This window comes from Pseudocercospora fijiensis (genome assembly GCF_000340215.1).
Source record: "Pseudocercospora fijiensis CIRAD86 unplaced genomic scaffold MYCFIscaffold_4, whole genome shotgun sequence".
Lineage (NCBI taxonomy): Eukaryota > Fungi > Ascomycota > Dothideomycetes > Mycosphaerellales > Mycosphaerellaceae > Pseudocercospora > Pseudocercospora fijiensis.
Window position 1 is genome coordinate 3611949 of NW_006921535.1, and position 15355 is coordinate 3627303.

Below are 15355 nucleotides of genomic sequence, written 5' to 3' on the forward strand. Positions count from 1 at the left end.
CTCTGCGATCCTGCGGAGATCTTGTGGGAGCCTTCGAAGTTCCCTTGCCCGAACAAGAGGTTGAGAAAGGGTGTGCCTCAGTGTTAAACACCCACTCCGAGAGATTAATGACCTTCGGATCGGCAAAGGTCAGGTAGAGATACTTCAGCACTTCGGCGAAGAAGAATCTGGAAGTCACCATTAGCTTCCGAAGCCTGAGAGTTCGGTATACTCACGAGTCGAGATTGTCACTCATGCTACCACCATATGGCATGTCCACATTATCGACAGCTGCCCAAGCAATTTTCGTACGAGATGTGGCGTTCATCGCCTGGAAGACACTCCAGGCATGCTCGGCCCATCGAGGATCACCAGTAATTCTGTGCGCATAGAACAAGCTTTCGATAGGTTCAGGTCGTGAGAACCAATTTTCCGCTCCTGCAGGCAGGAAGTATCCTCTCGCAGCTTGCGACTTCTGGTATGCTGCATCGTTGACACGTTTTGGATCGTACGCTCCACCCTTCTCATTGAACCACCCAAACGCTAAAGGACCAAGACCTGTGGTACTGGTGTTGTAAGTGTGGTGACAGCCATCAGTCCAGGCTGCACCGAGCTGGGATATTTCTGGTCTATTAAGGAGCGCACCACCAAGCAACCAGCCACCACCGGCAAAGCACGAGAAATCGTCCGCAAACCATTCAATCGAGCCGTTGCGGCTCTGGTAGGAGACGAATGTCAGCTCCGGGTGCCCGAACGGATGGACGACCAGATTATCGATCGTAGACTTGGTAGCATCTAACCAGAATTCTTTGTATGCTGTGCTCGTTTCAGTGACCGCGTACTGATAATACTTGATCAGATACTCCAAGAAGCTGTCAACGCCAGCCTGCCAGCCGCCATTGAATGTCAGCATGTTACCTGTGTCGACATCAAACTCTGTGCCGACAAGACTTGACAAGACTGGTGGTGGCGACGGATCCACAAGATAGCTGTTGCCACGCTCCGCTAGTTCGCGGTAGGTGTTGTTTCCTGTAAGATCTGATAGACGTGCGAATTCCAGAATGAATGTGCCAATGCTGGCAGCATTTGTAGAATTGTAGGTGACATTGGTGACAGAATCTGTGTAGGTGTTGTATACTGGTTCGTTGGTTGTAAAGTTGACGAATGCAGCTGGAATACCTGTTGCCGTATTGAAGCCATAGGCCACCTTGTCTGTAAGCTTCTTGGCTTGATCGAGTAAAGCGTCCACCTGCTGCTCATCGTATTGACCTGTGCTGGAGAATTGGCCGCTTTTGAGCAAGTCATATGCTGAAATCAAGCCTCCGATGTATCGGATGTTCACCTCTACCACCACATCAGTACGACTATGCGAGATACGTTCTAGTGCAGCGCTGCTCACCAAAGAGCTGTATTCGGTCGTCTCCGTTTCCAGGGGTCGTAAAGTCAATCTGCGAGATATACTGCAGCATTTCCTGAACGACATCTGTCAAGCCCATGATGATAGCTGTATCGATCGAATCAACAATCGTCAGGCCCCAGCCATATCGACTGTTTGTGCCATTCGCGCTCAGAGGCTGAATCTCATCAAAGCCGAACGCGTACTTTCGATACGCAAGGTAGCCATGCATAAACGCCTCTTTGACGGCCTCTGCTTTCCTCGAGTCTCCTTGAACTCCTTTGGCTTGTACATCTTTGCAGAGAGACGTCCCGTTCGTTGTAGGTGTTCCGGTCTTTGCTGGATTTGGTATAACCGTTCGTGTGACTGTGGCTGGCGAATCCGGCTTCGCAGCTACTGGCGTTGGATCAGAACTGGCTGGTTGTGAATACTGAAGATCATTCTTGAAATCGACAGCAGCGTCTACTGCTAGCAGTGAGGTCAAAACGAGGGTTAAGGGTGCGAACATCGCTTCAGAACATCAAGTCTTCTCAGCCCCAGCGTTGCGAAAGCATCCTGATGAAGGTAGACGGCGACCCATGATTTTGTATCGATCTCCAGGACAGATCGACTGCAATCAAATGACCCTGCCAAGTTCCATGGATTCCCAGAAGGAGCATGCTGTCCTGGGATGGTTTTACATATTACGATAGCTTGCCAGGATTCCAGGAACCAACCAGTGAGAGGCAGCTTTGATCTGAAATGCCGAAACGGTATCGTAATTTTACTCACAGGGTCGTCCACGCTCGGCAGGGTGCGTTACAGCTTAAAGTTTTGCATGGGTCCTGATCGATCATGTCAAGTCTCGCATCACGTGGCCGAGCAACAACTTCGATGAATTGATGCCGTACATTGTGGCAATCGTCGACATATTATGTGTTCCTAGCGAGCCCATCGTTCAGCAGCACTTGCGTAATGACGTACTTTTCGGAATGAAGCTCTCCTTCAACATTCGTGACAGCATTGTTCCAGATTGCTCGTGTCTTTTGCAAAGTGGTTGAATCACTCGCGATGTCGACCACTGCCACTTGAGACAATGGCGACGTCTGTCGAGGAGAGCGACAGCGTCCAACTCCAATCTCTTCCAGTTCAGAGGCATGAACGCATTAATTCCAAGTCATCAACAGTTGGCAGACAAGCAGCTGAAGCAGAGACTCAGTATCCGACCGGTGCCAAGTTCTGGTTGATCATCCTTTCTAGCTTAGGAGGTCTAGACGCAAACATTCTGCCAATAGCCTTACCTTTCATTACGGACCACTTCCACAGCATTGCGGATGTCGGATGGCACTCAGCGGCTTACAGGCTATGCTCTTCGTCTTTTCAGTCTTGCTCGGGAAATTGTACGAACTCTTCTCGGCGAAGAGAGTTTTCTCGGCATTGATTTGTGTATTCCTTATGCGGATGAAGTGGCTGAGCTCATTCATCTAGGTGGTGCAATGACACAGCATCTTCGGTGTATTTGTTGTTCAGGCTCGGTCTTGAGACGTGCACTGATCAGGACCACAGCTGGCGTTGGTGCATTTGGATCAACCTTCCGCTGGGGAGCGTCGTGCTCATTGCAACTTGCTTCTTCCTGACAGACGTTTGAACCAAACCAAGCAAAGAAATCTCCTAAGGAGAGATATCCTAGGCCAGCTTGATCTGGTTGGAAACGTCGTCTTCGTACCAGCTCTTGCATGGCTGTTCATTGCACTATCTTTTGGAGGTGTAAGTCATGAGTGGAGCTATGTCAAGATCGCCATGTCATTGGTTGCTTTCGTTGTCCTTCTGGGCATATTCGTCAAGCAGGAGTCTGCCACAAGTCCGCATCGAATCATCGTCAATCGAAATATGCTGGCCGGTTTCCTATTCTCCAGCTGCACCAACTCGGTCAACTCGATCATTGAGTATTATTTGCCGACGTAGTTGCAGAGAGTGCATGGTTTTGATCTTTCAACTTGTGGACTTCTCATGGCCCCGATTCTAGTCGGCTTCACGGTCTCCATGCTGATTACGGGGAGCGGAACCACGATCTTTAGCTACTACACGCCCTTCATGGTAGCAGCTTCGGTACTCGTGCCGATTGCCACGGGGCTCATGACCACTTGAGAGTCGACACAGGTCTCGCGCAGCTGATATTGTACTTTGGCTTTGCAGGCTTCGCTAGTGGAATTGGCTTTGAAGGCCCGCAAGCGGCGATGCAGACGATATTCCAGGTCAGTGGTGCGCCATTAGCTCTGTCCGTAATGCTCAGACAATATTGACTGAAAGCCAACTCGCACAGTCGGCTCCGGATCTGGACGTGGACGCCATCGAAAGTATGAGATTTTCAGATCTCCAGTCGAGCTTAGGTCCAGATAAGCTTGCAAAGATGGTCCATGGATCCGATGTATTGCTCTCACAAACATATTACCTGCCTGTTGGACTAGTATGCATTACCATTATTGGTCCGCTCTTAATGGATTGGCGATCTGTTAAGCACACGCAATGCTGAAAGCGATCTCAAAACCATCAAATACACTTTAATTGATAGACTCGTTGATTGTTTCCAGAATCACAAAACTTGTCGCGTATCCAGAGAGACGCGACACTTCCAGTTCATGGCCACCGGAAAGTGTCCAATTCAAAGATCCCCAAGGCTGCATAACGACCTTGATTGCGCTGAACGGGAGCTCGATCTTTACTCGTCCGCTGCTTTCATCTTCGCTGGTGTGTACGATAGAAACCATCTTTAGTGTCTCGAAACTCCAGAATGCAACGTCTACGGACTTTTGGCTAGACAATTTGATGGGAATTGGATCACCGCTGAGCAGGAAGTCGAGGACTGGTCGCGTAGTAGTCGCCTTCGCCACCAAGCTATGTGCATGGCTGAGGCTCTTCGATGGTGGGAATATCCAGGACATGATTCCCTTTGCATTGTGGTTGAAGCTGAGGATCATCATCACGAAGGTTTCATCCGGCGTGGGATCGCGAGACCAATACTTTTCGCCAGAGAACGCTTGCAGTACACTCCACAGAGGCTTTTGTGGGATTTCTAGCCAGCTTTGATATTTCGCAAACGTCTCAAGACGGTCACTGACGTCCAAGAGAGAACCGATGCAGTTATCGCAGCCGCAGTCTCCGTAAGTCGCGTTGCACGTGGTGTTGAACTTGCGACTGAAGTGTGGGTCAATCCCAACGGGATATGCGTCCTGCATAATGATGTCGGTGCCGGATGTGTATTCTTCAAAGTAGTAATTCTGACAGTTCAGGACCAGACCTGTAGGATGGTAGGGATCTTCTCGCTTCAGCAGTTCGTAAGCCAGTTTTGTTGAGTTGAGCGCATACTGCCAGCCATCAGGCTCGTCGGCTGTATACCAGCTGAGCAGATTTGAGCGATCTTTGACCAGTGGTATCTGCTCCGCGACGGAAGAGAGATTCAGGTAGGAGCCTCGCATATCATATTGATACCAGACGTCCAGCGCGTCCAGAGAGTTGAGAATGGATGACATGTCTCCATCCGGATAGGCGCAGACAGGATTGATAGCATTGAAGCCCAAGTCTCTGTAAGCCGTGACATTTGCAATGGAATTGTTCAAGTAGTCACTGCAGCTTGTATAGAACCCGAAAGGTAGGATTGGCTTGAACTCGAAATTCGTGCCATTGTTTGCCACTAACATCCCGCCATTCAAGTTGTCTACCTTCGCGGTACTCCCAGTCCTCTTAGCCGGAAGATAGTAGAGCTCGGTCTCGGTTGTGTGGTCGGAACTTCTCCAGGAATGCTTTTTGGTCACGGAGACTTCAATCCTGTACGGCTCCAGTTGAGGCCGCAGCCTCCGCAGGTCAAAAGATATTAATCGCTCACTCTGGCCGAGAGTCATTGAGCTGGTGGCTAGGGGAACTTTGCTTCCTGAGGTGCTGATAATGATTTCGAATTGACCATGAGCTTCTGGACCACCATAGCCTCCGGAGCCCTGCTGCCACCCATCATGAGGATGTTTCACATCCACGATGAATTCGCCCTTGGTTTCACTGCTGTCGTATATGCTGTATCGTGGCTGCGCTGTCAGGTGAAAATGCGGGCTTGGTGCGGGCCTTGGAGGATAGAGCTGTCCTCCGGGATCGAAGTTTGGAGAACTGTATGTCTTAGCGGAGCTCAATGCATTCGGAACATTGGACTCACCCTGCTTCGTACGGCTTTCCACACCATCTTGAGATCTCTGGATGGCTGCCAGAGAGACCGCCAATTTCTGTTTGTCCCGTAGCGAGTTGAATGAACGCTGGCAGCAACAGAATTGAAGCTAGTTCTGAGAAGCCCATTCTGCAACGTATGCTATCGCTCGTCTGAAGTCTGCGATAGAAGCTTCTGGTCTCATGGGCCTGAGGCGGAGGGCTTTCTTCATGCCGACACGGTCAAGTGTCGACATGCTCCATTATACACTAGGGTTACATCTTGACGTATCGCGATCGGCCTTCCTTGTGGCCAACGGTGGCCGGGCGGGAAGGAAGATTTGCAGGCACTGAACCTTCGGCCAGCTCTGACGATGCTCTGCTCATCATTCTTTACTAGTGTTTATGTGGCTCGAAGAGCCACAAGTAAAGGCCGAAGAGCTATAAGTAAAGGCTAAGGCGACGAGCGGGGTAGGGTGAGCTAGATTACTATTAGAAACGCTTATAGTAAGATAGTCTAAAATATCTAAAGTAACTACTTCCGGAATACGCCTATAGTAATTACTATCCGGAATACCTATAGCGAGTACTATTCGAAATATCTATAGTACATAGTTCTTTCTAAGTAGGAACGCTTATAGTAAGTACTATCTATAAGGCGTATAGTAAGTCTAATCTAAAACGCCTAAAGTAATTTTAATCTAAAATACTTATAGGAATTCTAATTTAGAATACTTATAATACTAAGTACTATTTAGAACGCGTATAGTAACTCTAATCGGGAGCGCTAATAGTTAGTACTACTATCTATAACGCTTATACTAAGTTTTATTTAGAACACGCTATATAGTAATTCTAATCTGAAACGTATATACTAAGTCCTATCCGGAACGCGTATAGTAAGTACTATCCGGAACGCGTATAGTAAGTACTATCCGGAACGCGTATAGAAAGTCTAATTCGGAACGCTAATAGTAAGTACTATTAAGAACGCTTATAGTGAGTAGTACTATCTAAAATACCTACAGTAAGTACTATTTAGAATACTTATAGCAAGTTATATCCGAAACGGTTATAGTAAATACTAGTAAAAACGTTTATAGCGAGTACCCTATATAACGCCTACTACGAGTACCCTATAAAATGCCTATAGCGAGTACTCTATAGAATATCTATAGCGAGTAGTACTATCCGGAACGCGTAGGATAAGCCTTATTTTAAACGCTTAGTATAGTTAGTTCTATATAGACCGGAACGTTTCGAACTGTTTATAGTAAGTACCTTATATAACGCCTACTACGAGTACCTTATAAAACGCCTATAGTAAGCACTCTATAGAATATCTATAGCGAGTAGTACTATCCGGAACGCGTAGGATAAGCCTTATTTTAAACGCTTAGTATAGTTAGTCCTATATAAACCGGAACGCGTATACTAAGTCTAATCCAAAACGCTTATAGAAAATCTTATCCGGAATATATAAAGTAAGTCTAAGTCTAATCTAAAACTAAATACTTATATTAACTACTACGAACTATTTATAGCGAGTACCCTATATAGCGCCTACTACGAGTACCCTATAAAACGCCTATAGCGAGTACTCTATAGAATATCTATAGCGTACTACTATCTAAAATACCTATAGTAAGTACTATTTAGAGTACTTATAGCAAGTTATATCCGAAACGCTTATAGTAAATACTACTAAAAACGGTTATAGCGAGTAGTAGTATTCGAAACGCTTATAGCGGTTACTATCCGAGATATCTATAGCGAGTAGTACTATCCGGAACGCTTTAGAACGCGCTATATAGCAATTCTAATCCGAAATGCTTATACTAAGTCCTATCTAAAACGCGTATAGTAAGCACTATCCGGAACGCGTATAGTAAGTCTAATTTAGAACGCTAATAGTAAGTACTATTAAGAACGCTTAGGCTTATAGCAAGTAGTACTATCTAAAATACCTATAGTAAGTACTATTTAGAATACTTATAGCAAGTTGTATCCGAAACGCTTATAGTAGATACTACTAAAAATGCTTATAGCGAGTAGCAATATTTGAAACGCTTATAGCGGTAACTATCCGAGATATCTATAGCAAATAGTACTATCCAGAACGCTTATAGTAAGTCTAATCTAAAACGCTTATAGAAAGTCTTATCTTAAATATATAAAGTAAGTCTAAGTGTAATCCGGAACTAAATACTTATATTAAGTACTATCCGGATTCCGGAAGGCTTATAGCGAGTAGTACTATCCGGAACGCTTATAGTAAATACTATCTAAAGTGCCTATAGTAAATAGTATTCGAACTGTTTATAGCGATTACCCTATAAAACGCCTATAGCGAGTACTCTGTAGAATATCTATAGCGTACTGCTGTCTACAACGCCTATACTAAGTTTTATTTAGAACGCGCTATATAGTAATTCTAATCTAAAACGCTTATAGAAACTCTTATCCGGAATATATAAAGTAAGTCCAAGTCTAATCCGAAACTAAATGCTTTTATTAAGTACTATCCGGAAGGCTTATAGCGAGTAGTACTATCCGGAACGCTTATAGTAAATACTATCTAAAACGCCTATAGTTAAATAGTATTCGCACTATTTATAGCAAGTACCTTATATAACGCCTCCTACGAGTACCCTATTAAACGCCTATAGCGAGTACCCTATGGAATATCTATAGCGAGTAGTACTATCCGGAACGCTTATAGTAAACACTATCTAAAACGCCTATATTCGAACTACTTATAGCGAGTACCCTATATAACGCCTACTACGAGTACCTTATAAAACGCCTGTAGCGAGTACTCTATAGAATACCTATAGCGAGCAGTACTACCCGGAACGCGTAGGATAAGCCTTATTTTAAACGCTTAGTATAGTTAGTCCTATATAAACCGGAACGTATATAGCAAGTCTTATCCGAAACTAAATACCTATATTAAGTACTGTCCGGAAGGCTTATAGCGAGTAGTGCTGTCCGGAACGCTTATAGTAAATACTATCTAAAACGCCTATAGTAAATAGTATTCGAACTACCTATAGCGAGTACCCTATATAACGCCTACTACGAGTATCCTATAGGACGCCTATAGCGAGTACTCTATAGAATATCTGTAATACTAAGAATAAGTCTAATTTAGAACGCTTATAATACTAAGTACTATTCGGAACGTATATAGTAAGTCTAATCCGAAGCGCTAATAGTTAGTACTACTATCTATAACGCTTATACTAAGTTTTATTTAAAACGCGCTATATAGTAATTCTAATCTAAACGCTTATACTAAGTCTTATCCGGAACGCGTATAGTAAGTCTAACTCGGAACGCTAATAGTAAGTACTATTAAGAACGCTTATAGTAAGTAGTACTATCTAAAATACCTATAATAAGTACTATTTAGAACACTTATAGTAAGCTATATCCGATACGCTTAGCCTTTCGAGTATACCGCCTCGAGTAAATATCCCCGGATTAGGCGTAAACGACTATATAGCCTCGAGTAAATACTACCGGATCGGGCGTAAAAGATATATATAGTATCGGAAATACTACTATTATAGCGGCGAAGCCTTACGATACATACTACGACTACTATGTCCTCCGAACCGGTCGCGAACTAAGGAGTTTTAACGTTCCTCGGATATAGCTAATTAGAGGCGGCTTTTAGATCGTTTTAAGCCGTACTAAGCCTAAAGTAGACCTACGGTTTGTTAAGTTATTATTATATTAGAGATAGCGTAACCGCGTAATACCGCCGCGAGCAAATACCGCCGGATTAGGCCTAAAAGTTAGATATACCCTTCCGGAATACTACTATCGCGGCGGCAACGCGTTATAATATAGACTCCGCGCAATACCGCCGCGAGCAAACACCGCCGGATAAGGTATATACGACGAAGACGCCCTTTTCGAGACTACTATCGAAGTTATAGCTCGTCGCGGTATATACTGCGACGTCTACGCCCTTCCGGATCGTAGAGGTGTTAACGTTCCTCGCGTCTACCAATTAGAGGCCGCGGTTAGCCTATTTTAAGCCGCACTAAGCCTAAAGGGGCCCCAACTTTTGTTGAGTTGTTATATTTTAGATAATACTAAAAAGTAATATTAATCCGGAACGCGTTATAGATATTAGAAAGCACTATTTAGAAACGCTTACAGCGAGCACTATTAGGAACGCTTACAGCAAGATAGTCTTAAATATCTATAGTAACTACTTCCGGAATATGCCTATAGTAATTACTATCCGGAATACCTATAGCGAGTACTATTCGAAATATCTATAGTAAGTAGTTCTTTCCGAGTTAGAACGCTTATAGTAAGTACTACCCACAAGGCGTATAGTAAGTACTACCTATAAGGCGGATACTAAGTCTAATCTAAAACGCCTATAGTAATTTTAATCTAAAACACTTATAGGGATTCTTATTTAGAACGCTTATAATACTAAGTACTATTCGGAACGCGTATAGTAAGTCTAATCCGGAGCGCTAACAGTTAGCACCACTATCCATAACGCCTATACTAAGTTTTATTTAGAACGCGCTATATAGTAATTCTAATCCGAAACGCTTATACTAAGTCTTATCCGGAACGCGTATAGTAAGTACTATCCGGAACGCGTATAGTAGGTCTAATTCGGAACGGTAATAGTAAGCACTATTACGAACGCTTACAGTAAGCAGTACTTTCCAAAATACCTATAGTAAGTACTATTTAAAATACTTATAGCAAGTTATATCCGAAACGCTTATAGTAAATACTACTAAAAACGCCTATAGCGAGTAGTAATATTCGAAACGCCTATAGCGGTAACTATCTAAGATATCTATAGCGAGTAGTACTATCCGGAACGCGTAGAACAAGCCTTATTTTAAACGCTTAGTATAGTTAGTTCTATATAAACCGGAACGCGTATAGCAAGTCTAATCCGAAACGCTTATAGGTATTCGAACTGCTTATAGCGAGCGCTAAGTACCCTATATAACGCCTACTACGAGTACCTTATAAAACGCCTATAGCGAGTACTCTATAGAATACCTATAGCGAGTAGTACTATCCGGAACGCGTAGGATAAGCCTTATTTTAAACGCTTAGTATAGTTAGTCCTATATAGGCCGGAACGCGTATAGCAAGTCTAATTTAAAACGCTTATAGAAAGTCTTATCCGGAATATATATAGTAAGTCTAAGTGTAATCCGAAACTAAATACTTATATTAGGTACTACCCGGAAGGCCTAAAGCGAGTAGTACTATCCGGAACGCTTATAGCAAATACTATCTAAAACGCCTATAGCTAAATAGTATTCGAACTATTTATAGCAAGTACCCTATATAACGCCTACTACGAGTGCCCTAAAAAACGCCTATAGCGAGCCGGAATGCGCCAATAGTAATTGCTATCCGGAATACCTATAGCGAGTACTATTCGAAATATCTATAGTAAGTAGTTCTTTCCGAGTTGGAACACTTATAGCAAGTACTGCCTACAAGGCGTATAGTAAGTCTAATTCAAAACGCTTATAGCAACTTTAATCGAAAACAACTATAGGAATTCTAATTTGGAACGCTTATAATACTAAGTACTATTCGGAACGCGTATAGTAAGTCTAATCCGGAGCGCTAACAGTTAGTACTACTATCTATAACGCCTATACTAAGTTTTATTTAGAACGCGCTATATAGTAACTCTAATACGGATCGCCTATACTAAGTCTTATCCGAAACGCGTATAGTAAGTACTATCCGAAACGCGTATAGTAAGTCTAATATAGAACGCTAATAGTAAGTACTACTAAGAACGCCTATAGCAAGTAGTACTTTCTAAAATACCTATAGTAAGTACTATTTAGAATACTTATAGCAAGTTATATCTGAAACGCCTATAGTAAATGCTACTAAAAACGCTTATAGCGAGTAGTATTATTCGAAACGCTTATAGCGGTAACTATCCGAGATATCTATAGCGAGTAGCACTATCCGGAACGCCTATAGCAAATACTATCTAAAACGCCTATAGGCTATAGTAAATAGCATTAGAACTACTTTTAGCGGACACCCTATATAACGCCTACTACGAGTACCTTATAAAACGCCTATAGCGAGCACTCTATAGAACACCTATAGCGAGTAGTACTATACGGAACGCGTAGGAGTCGGTAGGACAAGCCTTATTTTAAACGCTTAGTATAGTTAGTCCTATATAAACCGGAACGCGTATACTAAGTCTAATCTAAAACGCTTATAGAAAGTCTTATCCGGAATGTATAAATTAAGTCTAAGTCTAATCCGAAACTAAATACTTATATTAAGCACTGTCCGGAAGGCCTATAGGCTAAGACTATAGCGAGCAGCACTATCCGGAACGCTTATAGTAAGTACTATCTAAAACGCCTATAGTTAAACAGCATTCGAACTATCTATAGCGAGTACCCTATATAACGCCTACTCTAAGTACCCTATAGAACGCCTATAGCGAGTACTCTATAGAACATCTATAGCGAGCAGTACTATCCGGAACGCGTAGAATAAGCTAACTGTTACTAACAACGCCTATAGTAAGGCTAACTTAGAGCACTTATAATAGTAAGTACTATTCGGAACGCGTATAGTAAGTCTAATCCAGAGCGCTAACAGTTAGCACTACTATCTAAAACGCCTATACTAAGTTCTATTTAGAACGCGCTATATAGCAATTTTAATCCGAAACGCTTATACTAAGTCTTATCCGGAACGCGTAGAGTAAGTACTATCCGGAACGTATATAGCAAGTCTAATTCGGAACGCTAATAGTAAGTACTACTAAGAACGCTTAAAGCAAGTAGTACTATCTAAAATACCTATAGCAAGTGCTATTTAGAATACCTATAGTAGGTCTAATCCAAAACGCCCGAAACGCCTATAGCAAATACTGCTAAAAACGCTTATAGCGAGTAGTAATATTCGAAACGCTTATAGCGATAATTATCCGAGATATCTTTAGCGAGTAGTACTTTCCGGAACGCTTATAGTAGATACTATCTAAAACGCCTATAGTTACTAAATAGTATTCGAACTACTTATAGCGAGTACCTTATATAACGCCTACTGCGAGTACCTTATAAAACGCCTATAGCGAGTACTCTATAGAATATCTATAGCGAGTAGTACTATCCGAAACGCGTAGGCTAAGCCTTTCGAGCATACCGCCTCGAGCAAATACCGCCGGATTAGGTATAAACGACCGATATAGCATCGGAAATAATACTATCGTAGCCTTACGATATATACTACGACTCCTACAATCTCCGAACCGCTTACGAACTATATACTACGACTCCTATAATCTCCGAACCGCTCGTAAACTAAGAAATTTTAAAGTTCCTCGGCTATAGCTAAGTAGAGTCGGCTTTTAGCTTATTTTAAGCCGTAGTAAGCCTAAAGGGGCCGTAAGTACCCTATAAAACGCCTATAGCGAGTACTCTATAGAATACCTATAGCGAGTAGTACTATCCGGAACGCGTAGGACAAGCTAACTACTATCTATAACGCCTATAGAAAGTCTAATTTAGAACGTTTATAATAGTAACTTAGTAAGTACTATTCGGAACGCGTATAGCAAGTCTAATCCGGAGCGCTAATAGTTAGTACTACTATCTATAACGCTTATACCAAGTTCTATTTAGAACGCGCTATATAGCAATTCTAATCCGAAACGCCTATACTAAGTCTTATCCGAAACGCGTAGAGTAAGTACTATCCGGAACGCGTATAGTAGGTCTAATTTAGAACGGTAATAGTAAGTACTATTACGAACGCTTATAGTAAGTAGTACTTTCTAAAATACCTATAGTAAGTACTATTTAGAATACTTATAGCAAGTTATATCCAAAACGCTTATAGTAAATACTACTAAAAACGCCTATAGCGAGTAGTAATATTCGAAACGCCTATAGCGGTAACTATCTAAGATATCTATAGCGAGTAGTACTATCCGGAACGCGTAGGACAAGCCTTATTTTAAACGCTTAGTATAGTTCGTCCTATATAAACCGGAACGCGTATAGCAAGTCTAATAATCTAATCCGAAACGCCTACAGAATGTCTTGTCCGGAATGTATAAAGTAAGTCTAAGTCTAATCCGAAACTAAATACTTATACGAAGCACTATCCGGAAGGCCTATAGCGAGTAGTACTATCCGGAACGCTTATAGCAAATACTATCTAAAACGCCTATAGTTAAATAGCATTCGAACTATCTATAGCGAGTACCCTATATAACGCCTATAGCGAGTACTCTATAGAATATCTATAGCGAGTAGTACTATCCGGAACGCGTAGGATAAGCCAACTATTATCTATAACGCCTATAATAGGTCTAATTCAGAACGCTTATAATACTAAGTACTATTTAGAACGCGTATAGTAAGTCTAATAACTCTAATCCGGAGCGCTAATAGTTAGTACTACTGTCTATAACGCCTATACTAAGTTTTATTTAGAACGCACTATATAGCAATTATAATCCGAAACGCTTGTACTAAGTCTTATCCGGAACGCGTAGAGGAAGTCTATCCGGAACGCAAATAGCAAGTACTATTAGGAACGCTTATAGCAAGTAGGACTATCTAAAATACCTATAGTAAGTCCTATTTAGAATACTTATAGCAAGTCTAATCCGAAACGCTTATAGTAAATACTACTAAAAACGCTTATAGCGAGTAGTAATATTCGAAACGCTTATAGCGGCAACTGTCCGAGATAGCTATAGCGAGTAGTCCTATCCGAAACGCTTATAGTAAATACTATCTAAAACGCCTATAGTTAAATAGGATTCGAACTATTTATAGCGAGTACCTTATCTAACGCCTACTATAAGTACCCTATAAAACGCCTATAGCGAGTAGTACTATCCGGAACGCGTAGGATAAGCCTTTCGAGCCTACCGCTCCGAGTAAATACCGCCGGATTAGACGCGAACGATACCGCCTCGAGTAAAAAATGCCGCTAGATTAGGCGTAAACGACGGAGACGGCCTCGGAAACACTGCTATCGCGGCGCCGGAGCGTTATAGTCGATACCGCGACTCCTACGCCCTCCGGACTGCTCGAGAATCGAGAAATTTTAAAGTTCCTCGCCGCCGACCAATCAGAGTCGGCTTTTCGGTCGTTTTGAGCCGCACTAAGCCTAAAGGGGCCCCAACTTTTGTTGAGTTGTCATATTATTGATTGTAGCGAGAGCATTGGAGAAAATTGACATCGGTGGTGTTGACGATGTAATTAATGAGAGAAGGAGGCACAAAGAAGGCCTCCAAGACGCCGTGACCACATCTGCCAAGCCCGCAATCGCGTCTGCAGGCGAGCGGACGGATCGTAGAATAAGAAACGCTATGGACTTTGGGCCACATAGCGGACCGAGGCAACAGTGTCAGCATATGCGAAGCGAATTATGTACGAGGTAAGCTGTTCTTCATTTAAACCAGAGGCTTCTTGCGGTCATACGCGCTGGTCACATTGTACACGTCACCATCTCGTTGGTGTAGGGACTGTTGGCGCATCTTAGCATTGAGCTGCATACATGTCGTCGCACTTAACATGTGGAAATCAGCTTCTGTCAAGATGTTTCGGTCCACAGCCCTCCTGATACCGTCGAGGGTCGTAGCAGCCTCACGTTTGACGTGGAGGAATAGTGAAGGATAGCACATTGATCGTAAAGCGTCTTTGAGAAGAACTTAGGCATCATAAGAAGCCCAAGCGTTTCCTGCAAGACCGTCGAACGTATACTCATAAAGACGAGATTAGCGACGAGTTCATATGTCCTTTC

General features: G+C 42.8%; 3 protein-coding genes across 3 annotated transcripts; 1 reads left to right on the forward strand and 2 right to left on the reverse strand.

Annotated features, from left to right (window-relative positions):
* Positions 1–64: 64 nt before the first annotated feature.
* Positions 65–1640, reverse strand: MYCFIDRAFT_117410 (glycoside hydrolase family 47 protein; the record flags this gene model as incomplete). Its single annotated transcript, XM_007928400.1, has 3 exons — positions 65–167; positions 216–1323; positions 1379–1640. Coding segments are annotated over 3 exons (1473 nt in total), but the record flags the coding sequence as incomplete, so codon positions are not given.
* A 706-nt stretch (positions 1641–2346) lies between these two features.
* On the forward strand, positions 2347–3887 carry MYCFIDRAFT_174788 (uncharacterized protein; the record flags this gene model as incomplete). The annotated part of the gene is made up of 8 exons (XM_007928401.1): positions 2347–2379; positions 2409–2596; positions 2650–2798; positions 2830–2889; positions 2913–3300; positions 3328–3469; positions 3504–3559; positions 3587–3887. The coding sequence occupies 8 exons, from the start codon at positions 2347–2349 to the stop codon at positions 3885–3887; spliced, it is 1317 nt and encodes a 438-aa protein (XP_007926592.1).
* A 28-nt stretch (positions 3888–3915) lies between these two features.
* Positions 3916–5929, reverse strand: MYCFIDRAFT_174789 (uncharacterized protein; the record flags this gene model as incomplete). The annotated part of the gene is made up of 3 exons (XM_007928402.1): positions 3916–5652; positions 5701–5800; positions 5823–5929. 3 exons carry the CDS (start codon positions 5927–5929, stop codon positions 3916–3918), a joined length of 1944 nt encoding a protein of 647 aa, XP_007926593.1.
* Between the last annotated feature and the right edge of the window lie 9426 nt (positions 5930–15355).